Source organism: Macaca nemestrina, chromosome X (assembly GCF_043159975.1).
Source record: "Macaca nemestrina isolate mMacNem1 chromosome X, mMacNem.hap1, whole genome shotgun sequence".
In the NCBI taxonomy this organism is placed as follows: domain Eukaryota; kingdom Metazoa; phylum Chordata; class Mammalia; order Primates; family Cercopithecidae; genus Macaca; species Macaca nemestrina.
The window spans coordinates 48,356,211-48,373,176 of NC_092145.1; the positions used below are offsets into that span (position 1 = coordinate 48,356,211).

Below are 16,966 nucleotides of genomic sequence, written 5' to 3' on the forward strand. Positions count from 1 at the left end.
CCCTCCAGCCATGTGCTAGTATTCCTTTTTATTGTCTCAGGTGAGACAGTTTAGATAATATAGTCAACAGTACTTTAGTGTGGTAGTTTACATAGTGTAAGAAGGTATAGAAATGGAGCCAAATCTTTGCCCAGCATAGAATCAGGTGATAGCAGTGTTTTATGGGGATGTCAGCAGAATTGGCAATATCACATAACTTTCCCTTCACCATTCTATTCCACAGGCATTTTGTGGTATTCTATACATGAAGCCACGGATGAAAATTTTTCTGCGTCAAAAGAAGGTGACTACCCAGATGATTGCCAAGAGCCTGGCCAATGTAGAATATGATACATATAAACCTACCTTCACAGTATCCTTACAACTATACCACTACATGAAGTTGACCTCTTTATTTCAGAATTAAGTTTTCAGGTTGACACAGAAAAACAAAAACTTTTCCTTTCCAATTCAAAAACATATGTCATAGTACACATTCTATTATAGTGTACTCTGAGGAAGTCTTTCTTAAATTCTATTATAGTGTACTCTGAGGAAGTCTTTCTTAAATGCCAATCTATGTACCATTTTTATCAGAAATCACCTGGAAACTGTTGAAATAATAGAATCTTGAGACTGGAGATTCTGGTTCAGTAGTGTCTGAAACCTTTTTTTAAAAAAATAAGAAATATTTATTATTTTAAAATCCTCAGCTGATTCTATTGAGCAGCCAGGTTTGAGAATCTCTACTGTAAGGAATAATACACATCATTTGGTTTGTACTGGGATTTTGATATATATTAAATTTACTGAAATAAGCAAAATACTGACTAGAACTTCTTAATCTTGTAGATACACTGCAATTTTTTATTGTAACAGGTCCAGACTTACATTGATTGAAGTTAGGAAAGTGGAAATTAAAAGTTGATTTTCTAGAGTGAAATAAATCTTCTTAGGGTTTGACATAAATTCCTGGTACTTCTCATAATGGTAGCCACTCAGAGGAGCCATTGCTTTTTACTTCTACCTCTCCCCCGCATTGCATCGAGAATGGATTTCAGAGACTAGAAAAAAATCTTCAGATGAACTGTGGATATTAGGTACAACTTCGTTGATGGCTTTTGGGGCAGAAAATGTTTTTGAAAGGCTGAAAACTTGCAAGGTTATGAAAAATTGTCCTTTTAATTTATTTTCTAGTAACTAAGCACAACTCTTGGCCTGAGAAACATGCTCACACTCTATTTGCTTTATCAAAGGCATTATGTAGCATGCTTTGTCCTTCCCTGACCAAAAATGAGAAATTGTTGGTCTCTTTTTTCTCCTTTTTGGAAACACATATCTTGGCTACTAGGAATGTTTTCTTAAAGCACTAAACAAATCAATTTAATAAAGCCAGAGCTAGCATTGTTTGCTTCTATAGGTGAATTAGTTATAATCTCACCATATGTAGACTAGGATATTGGTACCATAGGTTTAACAGAGCCAGTCTAAAGAAGTGCTTTCCAACTACTGTTTTAGGATATAACACATACCTGTCTCTAGCTTTTTTCTTTTGTGGGTTTCTATCCGGGAAACTTTTATGCATGCATTCTATATGTTACCTCAGCTCTTCTCAGACTCCCTTCTCATTAAACCAAATTACCTTCCAATATTATAGTTTGGACTAAACAGATTTACTTTAGGCATGGGTAAAATGAAAGTCCTAATAAAATTTCCCCCAAGGTCACTGAGGAACAAGATCATTGATACTAACTTACTTACTTCTCAATTATCAAAGTCCACTTCTTTCATCTTTGTTCTGTCTCCTTGCACTAATTTGGCAAGTCTCCTACCCCAGTGTACCCTCACTCCATAATTTGGAATTTTAAAAGTGCACAACAGAAAGAAAAATTTGACAATCTTTATCTTTACAAAGTTAATTTTATGGCATAGGATTTTGGTTTGTTTGCTTGCAGGAGTTTTGTCTTGTTTTGTTTTTGCATTAGAATAGGTCTTATTTGAGGTTTTATGTGAACTGCTAGAGTCCAGAACATTATATATTCTGAGCCAAACATTACTGTGTTATGCACCCACTTGAGTCATGTCTTTGTGTCATATGTGACCCATTTGTTATAGGGTTTTGATGCAAGTAGCTTGTCTTTTAAAGGGGGCATGGAGATCATTTTTTGAATAAGTGACAAAAATAAATTTTCATTTGACTCATTTAGACATGAAGGTTTCTTAGAATTTGTTTTAATGAAAATCTCAGTTTCTCTGTCTCCCCTTTATCTTTCTCACTTACTTACCTCGGTTTTTAAATTAAGTAGGACCTGTTAAAAACTCATCATTATTCATATTTTACTTGTAATAATCAGTTGTCTTCATTTCATTTATCCAAGCTTGTTAACTTCTTCCCATGAGATGTATCACTACAGGACTATTCATTGTTCTTTACCTTTGCTTTTGCTTTCATTGTGTTTGGTATGGTAAGAAGATTTACTTTATTGGATATAATTTTACAGATTCGTATTGGCCCATTTACAGCTCTTATCAGAACCTATGAGCCCTAGCAGCAAATTGAGCAACTAGCAAGGGCTAAAAAATGTTTTGTGATTATTTGTCAATTTTATAATCACTGATGGTATTTAGGTATCTTTTCTTACAGTCTTTCTATGCATGTGTGTGGTGTGTGTGCGTGTGTGTGTAATGTTTTTATAATCTGAGCATTTCCTGATATTCTCACATATTTCAAGGGCATAATTTTAAAAGAGCTGCATGTAGCTGTATCAACATTTATCTAATCATTTCTTTATTGTTGAACATTTAAATTATTTCTGTTTTTCTGCTTTTATAACAAATTGAAAAATCTCTGTAATTCCTAAACCTTTGTGGGCCTCCCTGACTGTTTCTGTGGGATAAATTCTTTAAAAGATAATTACTTGGTCGAATATTAAGAATATTCTCAAAGCAATTGCAACAGGTGTTTAAATGCCCTCTCAAAAGGTTGTACCAATTTATGTCCCTTGGTATTTGATGTTTTTTCTATAATATGGTGCAAAATTTATCGTTGAAGTCCCTGGTATGTTTGTCTCCTTAACAATGTTCTTCTCAGAATAAGCAGGTGAGAATCACCTTTGGGTTCTCTTGCAAGAATAGTAACCAGTTTGGAATAATGATGTATCATAACAACCGACTCATAAAATCCTTTGAGAAGGTGGGGTGCCAGGTGAAGGTGAGTGGTTAATATTTCTTTGTCATAGGAGGCTGAAAAGAGTAGGAAGAGAATTTAAAATTTGCAAAGGGGATAGGCTCATTAATGGCTTTTACTCCCATCTTATGATGCTTTTTGAATTCTGATCCTGGAATTGTGTTACCAGTGAGCTGTCTTGTGTTGAAAAACTCTTTCTACCTCTCATTCTTCAGATGTTAATCAACCCAACAACTTTACTGAATACATTTTCTAAGTAGCTGTTACTAAGAGGCAGAATGAGAATACCAGCAAGTTTACCATGTGTCTCAGCTTATTTGTGTTTTAGGTAACTCTTTCCATTTTCTTGGGAAGACAATAAGGCGTAGTGAAAGGCATATAAAATATGGTGGTTGAAGACCAGGATTTGGGTCCTGAATTTTCCATTTACAGGCTGTGTAACATTGAATAAATTGTTTAATTTATCTGAGGATCAATTTCCTGACCTATAAAGTGGAAACAACAATAATAAACATACCTGCTTTGCCTACCTCGCAGCTTACAGGGTTGAGAGATGTAAATGGGATGAATTATGTGAAAATATTTTTAAAACCACTTTATACAAATTTTACCATCATCTTTAATGTCTTAATGATTATTTAAAGTAGCAATGTCTACAAGTATCCCTTTTATTCCTGTTTTACAGATAAGATTGCTAAAGCACAAAAATGATGAACTGCTTCATCATAGTAAGACAGTTATATAAAGCCCAGGATAACTCATTTTCAGCCTATTTTGTTTTTCCTTGTTATAGCACCTTTAGACAACTCATGTTTGTGTGCCAGTCTAATTACACCTTTACTCGGTTTCTTCCGTTAAAGAATTAGAATATGATTTAAATCTATGAAACTCTTGCATCAACTTGTAATTAATAATTGCTGTGTGACTCTCTTTAGTAGTTGTTTGGTGGCCTATGTATGTGGGAAAATTGTTTATTTTAATATAGGATCACATAGCACCCCTAAAATTGTTTTCAGATGAATATTTGTTTCAGTTCCTTAGAACAGTAGTATATAACCTTGGTTTTTTAGCACGGTAATTCTTTATTCAAATGCAGTCTTATGGTAGTCCTGGAATATAAAGCAGATAAAAGTTGAGGTAGTGTGGGTGAAGTAGAGATGGCTACTAATTGCAGAAGACTCCTAGTGATCTATGGATCATATTTTGAAAATCTCTGCCCTAGAATTTGTCAGAATTTCTAGTTCAGTTTAATGCTTGCAGTCTGTTGATGTTCATTCTAAGTGTTTCTCTAGATCTTGATGGTCTTTTCTTGCTCATGAACGTTATGTAACCTTTCTATTATTGTTTGGAATCAAAAGGAAATGCCTGCAGGCAGCCAACAGTAATGTAAGTGTTGAAATTAATATTTTCTTCTAAGCCAACTCGTGGAGAAGGTGTAGGAGTAATTGGAGTCATTGAGTGCAATTTCCTAAAACCTGCCTACAACAAACAAGACTTTGAGTATACCAAGGAGTACCGGTGAGTCACTCCCAACCTGAGGTGCTTCCGTTAGTTTGTTCAGATGTGATTCTATTCTCCAAAGCCTCTAAAACCATCTCTAAAAACCTGCTAAATAAGTTAACTGAGAATTACTTCAAATTTGTTTTCCAAGATTAGAGATAAAATGATTTCATTTTAAATTAAAGTTTGCTGAATGATATATGGACTCTTGTTGAGATAAACCTTACCTTTAGAAATTATGCAAAGAGCATAGGAGTAATTTGGTAAAAGATTTCTGGGGAAATGAAAAGCTTTGGAATTGATCTTAATGGAAACAGATGAATGGATCTGAAGTTATGGAATACATTGGGTAAAAAAAAGCAGATTGAAATTTGTTCCAAAAATTTTTCTTGAAGCCAGTAAACAGATTTAGAGCAAAGTGGTGGAACAGCAGGAAAGATGTGCTTTCTTTAAAGCATCTAGATTTAATAGGGCAAGCAAACAGGTAAGATTCTGAAAGGAACTCGACATTATGGCTGGACCAGTAGGGATATTTTTAGAAGAGAAAGAAAGGAGTTTTTAAAGCCAGGTTAGAATAGTTTGTTTTAAAAATGTCGAGAGGGAATGAGTTTTATTCGTTAAGTATTATGAGACAGCTTCTATGTGCCAGGTACTAAGGATGAAAAATAAGACTCTTCGACACCTATAAACAAATATGTATGCAAATAAGAAACTTAAATACTTATAATTGTTTAATAGGGGATATGGGCAAAGCAGGGAGAACTTTAAATATGCTTAAGGGTGTCAGGGAAGGCTTCACAAAGCAGATTATATTTGAGATTAAACATGAAGGAAAAGTTTTCTAGGTATACAGTAGAGGAAGGACATTCTAAGCAGAGGGAAGTATCTGTAAGCACAAAAAAGGATAAGGGGTATTCTGGGAGTCTGGAGAAAGAAGGCATGAGGACATTTGCTGTCATTTTCCTTGAAGTCTCAGTAGCAAATATTTTTTCTTAGAGTGGGAGAAAAGAAATTTCCGAAATCTATTTTGTTTTGTGCCCATACTGTAATGAAGTCAAGTCTTGTATCTTAATTTGTCTGGAACCGCAAGAATTTTAGGTTTATTGTTTGAGAGAGATAACTATTTGAATGGCAACTCAAAATTAATTTCAGGGTAATTGGTTCATGGTCACTTGGGCTACTCAGTGGTTATGACAACTACCTGCCCTCAGTCTAAGTAAAATGGTCATTTAAATATAAATCTGGCCCATAATGGAAATCTTTGGCCAGGACTTGACTCTTAGGAGTGAAAGCTTAGGAATGACATTAGTTTGACAAAAGTATCCGAGTCAAGTTTTTATGTTTCAGTTCAATGAAAAGAATAGTGAATTGCTGATGACTACCTAAATAATTAAGATTTGTGAAATTCAAATGTTAGATATTAAAAATTATTTAACATCTTTCTATATCATCTTTGCCACCAACCCCCCAAATCTACCTTTAAAATTTTACAGGCATTAGACCTTTGGCTTTTGATGTCTAGTTTTGGTATAATGAGGTGATTGCAGTGGATCAGATAGAGATAGTCTGTAGACAGTAGATGTATTCAGTTGAACACACAGGATTTCTGACTTAGCATAACATCTGCTACACACTTTATTAAAAACAGAGAACTAGTATACTATTCTGCGTATAGTCTTTTGAGAATAACAAATTTGCATAACTCTTGTGCCAATTCTGGCACCTTTGCCCTTTTTTATTCAATTTATTTTATATAAAATGAAAAGGTATTTAAATTAAAAAAACAGGAATTTAAGAGAGGGATTAGAGAAGGTTGTCTGCTATAACAAACTTATCCTATGAGTATTATAGATATCAAAACCTGCAAATGATAAAAGAGATACCAGCCATTATACTGCTGGAATGTCTACAAATAAATCATCTGTAATATCACTTTTAACAGTTGTGGAGCTTACAGACATTTGTATAAACAGATTGTAACATATATGAAGTAATTTGGTGAGCAATAAAAAAGCTCTTTAATCAATCAAAGCCTAAGTAGCATGTTATGGGGAAAATGCCTTGATAGAGGAGATGGGGAAGGTTTTGGGTAGAAAGTATGACTTGAGATGTGCCTCACATGTTACAAGACATGGAAGAGAGGAAAGGGAATTCTAAGATGGAATTGTAGCATGAGCTAAGGTACTGACAGGAACTCAGAATTGGTAAGAATATGGGGAGGAGAGATAATGGGATATAACTAGAGTGAAGGCAAATCAAGTTAAATGGGTAGAGTAGAGCCATACCCTAGAGGAGCAGTTGGCAAACTTTTTCTGAAAAGGGCTGGAAGGGGTCACAACTACTCAATTTTGCTGTAGTATGAAAGCAGCCATAGACAATAAGTAAAGGAATCGGCATGGCTATGTCTAATATAATTTTGTTTACAAAAACAGGCAGTGGGCTGGATTTGGCTCCAGTTTGCTGACCCCTGTCCTAGAACCATCATTCCTAAATTACATGCTAAGCTACACATAATGAATTCATAGGAGAGCCATGAGGTATTTTACATCTTTGAGGGAAATATAGTGATACTCAACTTCTGTCTATAAACCACAGAAATTGTCTTCTATTGCTGTCATAACAAATTACCACATAACTTAGTGGCTGATAACAATACTAATTTACTGTAGTAGCATGCTGTAGGTTAGATGTCCTACACAGATCTTACTGGGCTATAATCGAGGTATTGGCAGGGCCGCATTCCTTTCTGGAGGCTCTAGGGAAGAATCCAGTTTCCTGTCTTTTCCAGCTTATAGAGGCTGCCAGCATTTCTTGCCCCTGGCCTTCTTCCTTCACCTTCAAAGCTAGCAGTGACAGGTTGAGTCCTCATATTTGCATCACTCTGATGACCTTACTTTTGTCATCACATCTTCTCTGATACTGACTCTTCTGCTGCACTCTTCTACTTCTAAGGTCCCTTGTGATTACATTGGATAATTCAGGATATTCTTTCTGTCTTAAGGTCAACTTGATGAGTAACCTAAATTTCCACTTGCTGTGTAAACATTAAGTTTATCACAGTCTTCCCTTTGTTCTCTCAGATTCCACTTACATCTCATATGCAAAATATGTTCACCCCATCCCAACGTTTCCAAAAGTCTCCACCCATTACAGCATCAATGCAGGGTCAAAAATTTCATGTAAATGTCATCAACTAAAAAGTCTCAAATCTCATTATCTAAATCACATAAGGGCGATACTCTGAGTATGGTACATCTTCGGGCAAAACTCCTCTACATCTGAGGATATGTATTTTCTTTTTTTGTATTTTGCTGTTAAAATACAGTGGTGGGACAAGCATAGGATACTAATTATATATATTCTTTTTCAAATGGGGGAGAAACTAAAAGGAAAAAAGGGGTCACAGGTCCCAGGCATTTTCAAAAATCTAGCCATGCACATTCCATTAAATTTCAAGGCCTTCATCCTCTAGTCTTGAGGCTTTGCTCTCTGGGCTTAGGATTCCACCCTCAAAGTTGACTTTCCTTTTTCCTGAAGGGTAGCATGTGTTTGCAGCTGAGTAGTTTCATCAGCCTGTTTCCTGACTGTAGAATTTTGAGGGTCCAACAGGCTTCTCTCCATCCCTTTCAATTCAAGCTAGCTTTTTGTTTTGTTTTGTTTGTTTATTTGTTTTTGAGATGGAGTTTTTCTCTTGTTGCCCAGGCTGGAGTGCAGTGGCACTCCACTGCAACCTCCCCGTACTGGGTTCAAGCGATTGTCCTGCCTCAGCCTCCAGAGTAGCCGGGATTACAGGCATGCACCACCACGCCCAGTTGATTTTGTATTTTTAGTAGAGACGGGGTTTCTCCATGTTGGTCAGTCTGGTCTTGAACTCCTGCCTCAGCCTCCCAAAGTGCTGGGATTTCAGGTGCGAGCTACCGCGCCCAGCCTCAAGCTAGCTGTCATGCTAGTATGCCACTCTTAAGAATCTTGTGAGTCTCCCATGTATGTCATGTATATTCATGTCATCCAACAAGAGGCTCTGGGCAGGTCTTTCCTGGGGAATCCTATACCTGTTTTTTGGCTTCAGCTGAGATGGCTGTGGAGATCTGTGAGTCACATGCTTTATCTTTCTTCTTATTATTATACTTTAAATTCTGGGTTACATGTGCAGAATGTGCAGTTTTGCTACATAGGTATACATGTGCCATGGTGGTTTGCTGCACCCATCAACCCATCACCTACATTAGGTATTTCTCCTAATATTATCCCTGCCCTAACCCCACACCCCCTACAGGCCCCAGTTTGTGATGTTCCCCTCCCTGTGTCCGTGTGTTCTTGTTGTTCAACTCCCACCTGAACATGTGGTGTTTGGTTTTCTGATCTTGTTATAGTTTGCTGAGAATGATGGTTTCCAGCTTCATCCATGTCCCTGCAAAGGACATGAACTCATCCTTTTTTATGACTCCTTAGTATTCCATGGTGTATATGTGCCACATTTTCTGAATCCAGTCTATCATTGGTGGACATTTGAGTTGGTTCTAAGTCTTTGCTATTGTGAATAGTGCCGCAATAAACATAATGTGTGCAAGTGTCTATAGCAGCATGATTTATAATCTTTTGGGTATATACCCAGTAATGGGATGGCTGGGTCAAATGGTATTTCTAGTTCTAGATCCTTGAGGAATTGTCACACTGTCTTCTACAATGGTTGAACTAGTTTACACTCCCACCAACAGTGTCAAAGGGTTCCTATTTTCCACAACCTCTCCAGCATCTGTTATTTCCTGACTTTTTAATGATTGCCATTCTAACTGGTGTGAGATGGTACCTCATTGTGGTTTTGATTTGCATTTCTCTAATGACCAGTGATAATGAGCATTTTTTTCATATGTCTGTTGGTTGCATAAATGTCTTCTTTTGCGAAGTGTCTGTTCATATCCTTTGCCCATTTTTTGATGGGGTTGTTGGTTTTTTTCCTTGTAAATTTGTTCAAGTTCTTTGTAGATTCTGGATATTAGCCCTTTGTCAGATGGATAGCTTACAAAATTTTCTCCCATTCTGTAGGTTACCTGTTCACTTTGATGGTAGTTTCTTTTGCTGTGCAGAAGCTCTTTAGTTTAATTAGATCCCATTTGTCAATGTTAGCTTTTGTTACCACTACTTTTGGTGTTTTAGACATGAAGTCTTTGCCCATGCCTGTGTCCTGAATGGTATTGCCCAGGTTTGCTTTTAGGATTTTTATGGTCCTAGGTTTTACATTTAAGTTTTTGATCCATCTTGAGTTGATTTTTCTATAAGGTGTAAGGAAGGGGTCCAGTTTCAGTTTTCTGTAGATGGCTAGCCAGTTTTCCTAACACCATTTATTAAATATGGAATATTTTCCCCATTGCTTGTGTGTATCAGGTGTGTTAAATATCAGATGGTGGTAGATGTGTGGCATTATTTCTGAGGCCTCCGTTCTGTTCCATTAGTCTATATATCTGTTTTGGTACCAGTACCATGCTGTTTTGGTTACTGTAGCCTTGTAGTAAAGTTTGAAGTCAGGTAGCGTGATGCCTCCAGCTTTGTTCTTCTTACCCAGGATTGTCTTGGCTATGTGGGCTCCTTTTTGGTTCCATATGAAGTTTAAAGTAGGTTTTTCCAATTCTGTGACGAAAGTCAGTGGTAACTTGATGGAGATAGCATTGAATCTATAAATTACTTTGGGCACTAAGGCCATTTTCACGATATTGATTCTTCCTATCCATGAGCATGGAATGTTTTTCCATTTGTTTGTGTCCTCTCTTATTTCCTTGAGCAGTGGTTTGTAGTTCTCCTTGAAGAGCTCCTTCACATCCATTGTAAGTTATATTCCTAGGTATTTTATTCTCTTAGTAGCAATTGTGAAGGGGAGTTCACTCATGATTTGGCTGTTTGTCTGTTATTAGTGTATAGGAATGCTTGTGATTTTTGCACATTGATTTCGTATCCTGAGACTGCTGAAGTTGCTTATCAGCTTAAGGAGATTTTGGGCTGAGACGATGGGGTTTTCTAAATATACAGTCATGTCTTCTGCAAACAGAGACAATTTGACTTTCTCTCTTCCTATTTGAATACGGTTTATTGCTTTCTCTTGCCTGATTGCCCTGGCCAGAACTTCTAGTACTGTGTTGAATAAGAGTGGAGAGAGAGGACATCCTTGTCTTGTGCCGGTTTTCAAAGGGAATACTTCCAGTGTTTGCCCATTCAGTATGATACTGGCTGTGGGCTTGTCATAAATAGCTCTTATAATGTTGAGATACGTTCCATCGATACCTAGTTTATTGAGAGTTTTTAGCGTGAAAGGCTATTGAATTTCATTGAAGGCTTTTTCTGCATCTATTGAGATAATCATGTGGTTTTTGTCATTGGTTCTGTTTATGTGATGGATTACGTTTATTGATTTGTATATGTTGAACCAGCCTTGCATCCCAGGGATGAAGCCAACTTGATCGCAGAGGATAAGCTTTTTGATGTGCTGCTGGATTCGGTTTGCCAGTGTTATTGAGGATTTTCGCATTGATGTTCATCAGGGATATTGGCCTAAAATTTTCTTTTTTTGTTGTGTCTCTGCCAGACTTTGGTATCAGGATGATGCTGGCCTCATAAAATGAGTTAGGGAGGATTCCCTCGTTTTCTATCGATTGGAATAGTTTCAGAAGGAATGGTGCCATCTCCTCTTTGTAGCTCTGGTAGAATTCATCTGTGAATCCATCTGGTCCTGGACTTTTTTTGGTTGGTAGGCTATTAATTATTGCCTCAATTTCAGAGCCTGTTATGGGTCTATTCAGATATTCAATTTCTTCCTGCTTTACACTTAGGAGGGTGTATGTGTCCAGGAATTTATCCATTTCTTTTAGATTTTATAGTTTATTTGCTTAGAAGTGTTTATAGTATTCTCTGATGGTAGTTTGTATTTCTGTGGGATTGGTGGTGATATCCCCTTTATCATTTTTCATTGTGTCTATTTGATTCTTCTCTCTTTTCTTCTTTATTAATCTTGCTAGCAGTCTGTCTATTTGGTTGATCTTTTCAAAAAATCAGCTCCTGGATTCATTGAATTTTTGAAGGGTTTTTTGTGTCTCTATCTCCTTCAGTTCTGCTCTGATCTTAGTTATTTCTTGTCTTCTGCTAGCTTTTGAATGTGTTTGCTCTTGCTTCTCTAGTTTTTTTAATTGTAATGTTAGGATGTTGATTTTAGATCTCTCCTGCTTTTGCTTGTGGGCATTTAGTGCTATAAATTTCCCTGTACACACAGCTTTAAACGTGTCCCAGAGATTCTGGTATGTTGTGTCTTTGTTCTCATTAGTTTCAAAGACCATCTTTATTTCTGCCTTCATTTCGTTATTTACCCAGTAGTCATTCAGGAGCAGGTTGTTCAGTTTCCATGTAGTTGTGTGATTTTGAGTGAGATTATTAATCCTGAGTTATAATTTGATTGCACTGTGGTCTGAGAGACAGTTTTTTGTGATTTCTGTTCTTTTACATTTGATGAGTGTTTTACTTCCAATTATGTGGTCAGTTTTAGAATAAGTGCTATGTGGTACTGAGAAGAATGTATATTCTGTTGATTTGGGGTGGAGAGTTCTGTAGATGTCTATTAGGTCTAATTGGTCCAGAGCTGAGTTCAAGTCCTGTATATCCTTGTTAATTTTCTGTCTCATTGATCTGTCTAATGTTGACAGTGGGGTGTTAAAGTCTCCCTTTATTATTGTGTGGGAGTCTAAGTCTCTTTGTAGGTTTCCAAGAACTTGCTTTATGAATCTGGGTGTTCTTATATTGGGTACATATATATTTAGGATAGTTAGCTCTTCTTGTTGAATTGATCCCTTTACCGTTATGTAATGGCCTTTTTTGTCTCTCTTGATCTTGTTGGTTTAAAGTCTGTTTTATCAGAGAGTAGAATTGCAACCCCTGCTTTTTTTTGCTTTCCATTTCTGCGGTAGATCTTCCTCCATGCCTTTATTTTGAGCCTATGTGTGTCTTTGCGTGTGATATGGGTCTCCTGAATACAACACACCGATGGGTCTTGACTGTTTATCCAGTTTGCCAGTCTGTATCTTTTAATTGGGGCATTTAGCCCATTTATATTTAAGGGTAATATTGTTATGTGTGAATTCGATCCTGTCATTATGATGCTAGCTGATTATTTCGCCTATTAATTCGTGCAGTTTCTTCATAGTGTCGATGGTCTGTACAATTTGGCATGTTTTTGCAGTGACTGGTACCAGTTGTTCCTATCTATGTTTAGTGCTATCTTCAGGAGCTCTTGTAAGGCAGGCCTGGTGGTGACGTAATCTCTCAGCATTTACTTGTCTGTTAAGGATTTTATTTCTCCTTCACGTATGAAGCTTAGTTTGACTGTATATGAAATTCTTATTTGAAAATTCTTTTCTTTAAGAATGTTGAATATTGGCCCCTACTCTATTCTGGCTTGTAGGGTTTCTGCAGAGAGATCCACTGTTAGTCTGATGGGCTTCCATTTGTGGGTAACCCGCCCTTTCTCTCTGGCTGCCCTTAACAGTTTTTTCTTCATTTAATCCTTGGTGAAACTGACAATTATGTGTCTTGGGATTGCTCTTCTCGAGGAGTATCTTTGTGGTGTTCTCTGTATTTCCTGAATTTGAATGTTGGCCTGTCTTTCTAGGTTGAGGAAGTTCTCCTGGATAATATCCTGAAGAGTGTTTTCCAACTTGGTTCCATTTTCCTGTCACTTTCAGGATCACCAGTCAAATGTGGATTTGGTCTTTTCACATAGTCCCATATTTTTTAGAGGCTTTGTTCATTTCTTTTCACTCTTTTTTCTCTAATCTTGTCTTCTTGCTTTATTTCATTAATTTAATCTTCAGTCATTGATTCCTTTCTCCCGCTTCATCGAATTGGCTATTGAAGCTTGTGTATGCTTCACGAAGTTCTCATACTGTGGTTTTCAGCTCTATCAGGTCATTAAAGCTCTTCTCTACACTGGTTATTCTAATTAGCCATTCGTCTAACCTTTTTTCTAGATTTTTAGCTTCCTTGGGATGGGTTAGAACATTTTCCTTTAGCTCAGAGTAGTTTGTTATTACCCACCTTCTGAAGCCTACTTCTGTCAAGTCGTCAAACTCATTCTCCATCCAGTTGTGTTCCCTTGCTGGCGAGGAGTTGTGTTCCTTTGGAGGAGAAGAGGTGTTCTGGTTTTTGGAATTTTCAGCCTTTCTGCTCTGGTTTCTCCCCATCATTGTGGTTTTATCTACCTTTGGTCTTTGATGTTGGGGACCTATGGATGGGGTTTTGGTTTGGATGTCCTTTTTGCTGATGTTGATGCTATTCCTTTCTGTTTGTTAGTTTTCCTTCTAACAGACAGGCCTCTCAGCTGCAGGTCTGTTGGAGTTTGCTGGAGGTCCACTCCAGATGCTGTTTGCCTGGGTATCACAAGCGGAAGCTGCAGAACAACAATGCCTGATCCTTCCTCTGGAAGCTTTGTCCCAGAGGGGCACCCGCCTGTTTGAGGTGTCTGTTGGCCCTTACTGGAAGGTGTCTCCCAGTCAGGCTACACGGGGGTCAGGGACTCACTTGAGGAGGCAGTCTGTCCGTTATCGGAGCTTGAACACTGTGCTGAAAGAACCACTGCTCTCTTCAGAGCTGGCAGGCAGGGACTTTTAAGTCTGCAGAAGCTGTCTGCTGCCTTTTGTTCAGATATGCCCTGCCCCCAGAGGTGGAATCTAGAGAGGCAGTAGGCCTTGCTGAGCTGTGGTGGGCTCCGCCCAGTTCGAGCTTCCCTGCCGCTTTGTGTACACTGTGAACATAGAACCACCTTCTCAAGCCTCAGCAATGGCAATGCCTGCCTGCCAAGGTCCCATGTTCCAGGTCGATTTCAGACTGCTGCACTAGCAGCGAGCAAGGCGCTGTGGGTGTGGCACCCACCAAGCCAGTCACAGGGGGGTTTCTCCTGGTCTGCCGGTTGCAGAGACCATGGGAAAAGTGCAGTATTTGGGCACCAGTGTACTGCTCCTCCAGGTACAGTCACTCACAGCTTCCCTTGGCTGGGAAGGGAAAATCCCCCGACCTCTTGTGTTTCGCGGTGAGGCAATGCACCACCCTGCTTTGGCTCTCCCTCCATGGGCTGCACCCACTCTCCAACCAGTCCCAATGAGATGAACCAGTTACCTCAGTTGGAAATGCAGAAATCACCCGTCTGCTGCGTCAATCTCGCTGGGAGCTGTAGACTGGGGCTGTTACTGTTCAGCCATCTTGGAAACACTCACTTTATCTTTTCAAAGAGTATTTTGTGTGACTGAATGCTCTGACCTTTTGATTTTCTGAGATATTAACAAAAGATTGTCCAGGCCCAGCCTCAACTTTTTCTCTAGAGCATATTTTCCTGACAGTGAATCTCTAAATTTTAGCATATTTTGCAATGTGAATGGGCTGAGAATTTCCCAAGTCATCAAGTCCTGGTTTCTTTTTGTTTAACAGTTCATTCTTCAATTTGTCTCTTTCCTCTTGCATTTTACATAAGCAGCAAGAAGACATCAGGCCATACCTTTAACACTTTTCCTGAAGATCTCCTCAGCTAAATTTCCAGTTTCATCATTTATAAGTTGTGTTTTCCGCATAACTGTAGGACAGTTCTGCTAAACTTTCTGCCACTGTGTAACAAGGATCATCTTCTCTCAAGTTTTCCAATAACATGTTCGTCACTTCCTTCTGAGCCTTCACTAGCAATGCCTTTAACATCCATATTTCTACCAATAGTCTGTTTACAATGATTTGGGTATTTTCTAAGGTAATTTGTGTTTTCTCTGCCATACTTTTCACTTCTTTCTGAGCCCTCACTAGTGAAAGCATGTATTAACATCTATATTTCTACTACATTGAAGGCAATGTAGGTTTTTTCTGTCAAACTTCTCAAAATTGTTGTAGCCTCTGCCAATTACGAATTCTAAAGCCACTTCCATGTTTTTAGGTATTTGTTATAGTAGTACCCCACTTCCAGATACCATCTGCTATATTCTTTTTCATTATATCATATCTTTGTGAATCTGGATTTAATCCATTTACATTTAAAATAATTACTGATGAGGAGAGACTTACTTCTGTCATTTTGTTGTTTGTTTTCTGTGTCCGTTGTAGCTTTCTTTGCCCCTCATTTCCTACATTGCCATCTTTTGTGTTTAGGTGATTTTTTTTATATATAGTGAAACATTTAAATTCCTTTCTCATTTCCTTTTGTGTATATTCTATAGCTGTTTTCTTTGTGGTTATCATGGGAATTACATTTAATATCTTTAAGTTATGACACTCTAATTTGGATTTATACCACCTTAACTTCAATTCCTTACAAAAGTTCTGCTCCTTTAACAGCTGCATCACCATTCCTTTCAGTTGTTGATATCACAGAATTACATCTTTGTACATTGTGTGTCCAAAATCATAAACAAATAATTTGTAATGTATTAGCCTTTTAAATTATGTAGAAAACAAAATGTGGAGTTACAAACCAAAGTTACAATAATACTGGCTTGCAGACTTGTAACTTTTATCTTTTCTTTTCTTTTTTTTTTTTTTGAGATGTAGTTTTGCTCTTGTTGCCTGGGCTGGAGTGCAGTGGTGCCATCTTGGCTCACTACAACCTCCCCTTCCTGGTTCACGCTATTCTCCTGCCTCAGCCTCCCACATAGCTGGGATTACAGGCATGAGCCACTGCACCTGGCCCATTTTTTTCTTTTAAATGTATTCTCTTACATTATATAGAAAATAAAAAGTGGAGTTACAAACTTTAAGGATTCCTTGAATGTAATATGTTGTTTCTCTCTTGGTGTTTTTAAGATTCTCTGTCTTTGACTTTCATGGTTTGATTACAATGTGTTTGGTTCTGAGTCTCTCCGAGTTCATCCTACTTGCAGTTAAGGTTGGATGTTTATATTCGTGTCTTTCATCAAATTTGGGAAGTTTTTGGCAATTATTTATTCAAATATTCTTTCTGTTCCTTTCTCTCTTCTCTTTCTGGGACTCTGCTAATGCATATGTTGGACCAGTTATGATGTCCTATGGGTCCCTTAGTTTTTGTTCACTTTTCTTCAATCTTTGTTCTTTCTGCTCTTAATACTTGATAATTTCCAATTTTTATCTTCAAGTTCACTGATTCTTTTTTCTGTCTGATCAGATCTGCCTTTGAATTCCTGCAGTGGATTTTTTATTTCAGTTTTTAGACTTTTCAGCTTCAGACTTTCTTTTGGATTTCTTTTTAGGTTTGTTACCTCTTTGTTGATTTTCTATTTTGCTTATGCATTGTTTTCTTGACTTTCTGCTCATCTT

The 16,966-nt window shown here is 37.6% G+C and overlaps 1 protein-coding gene across 5 annotated transcripts in view; it reads left to right on the forward strand.

The window, feature by feature from the left end:
- LOC105490435 (MORC family CW-type zinc finger 4) overlaps positions 1-16,966 on the forward strand; it is a 60,845-nt gene that overhangs the window by 20,261 nt on the left and 23,618 nt on the right. For all 5 annotated transcript variants that reach the window (XM_011756037.3, XM_011756039.3, XM_011756038.3 and 2 more), the window contains 3 exons: positions 224-352; positions 3,071-3,190; positions 4,584-4,684. In XM_011756037.3, the coding sequence (XP_011754339.1) occupies positions 224-352; positions 3,071-3,190; positions 4,584-4,684 (350 nt within the window). The remainder of the gene's footprint in view (positions 1-223; positions 353-3,070; positions 3,191-4,583; positions 4,685-16,966) is intronic.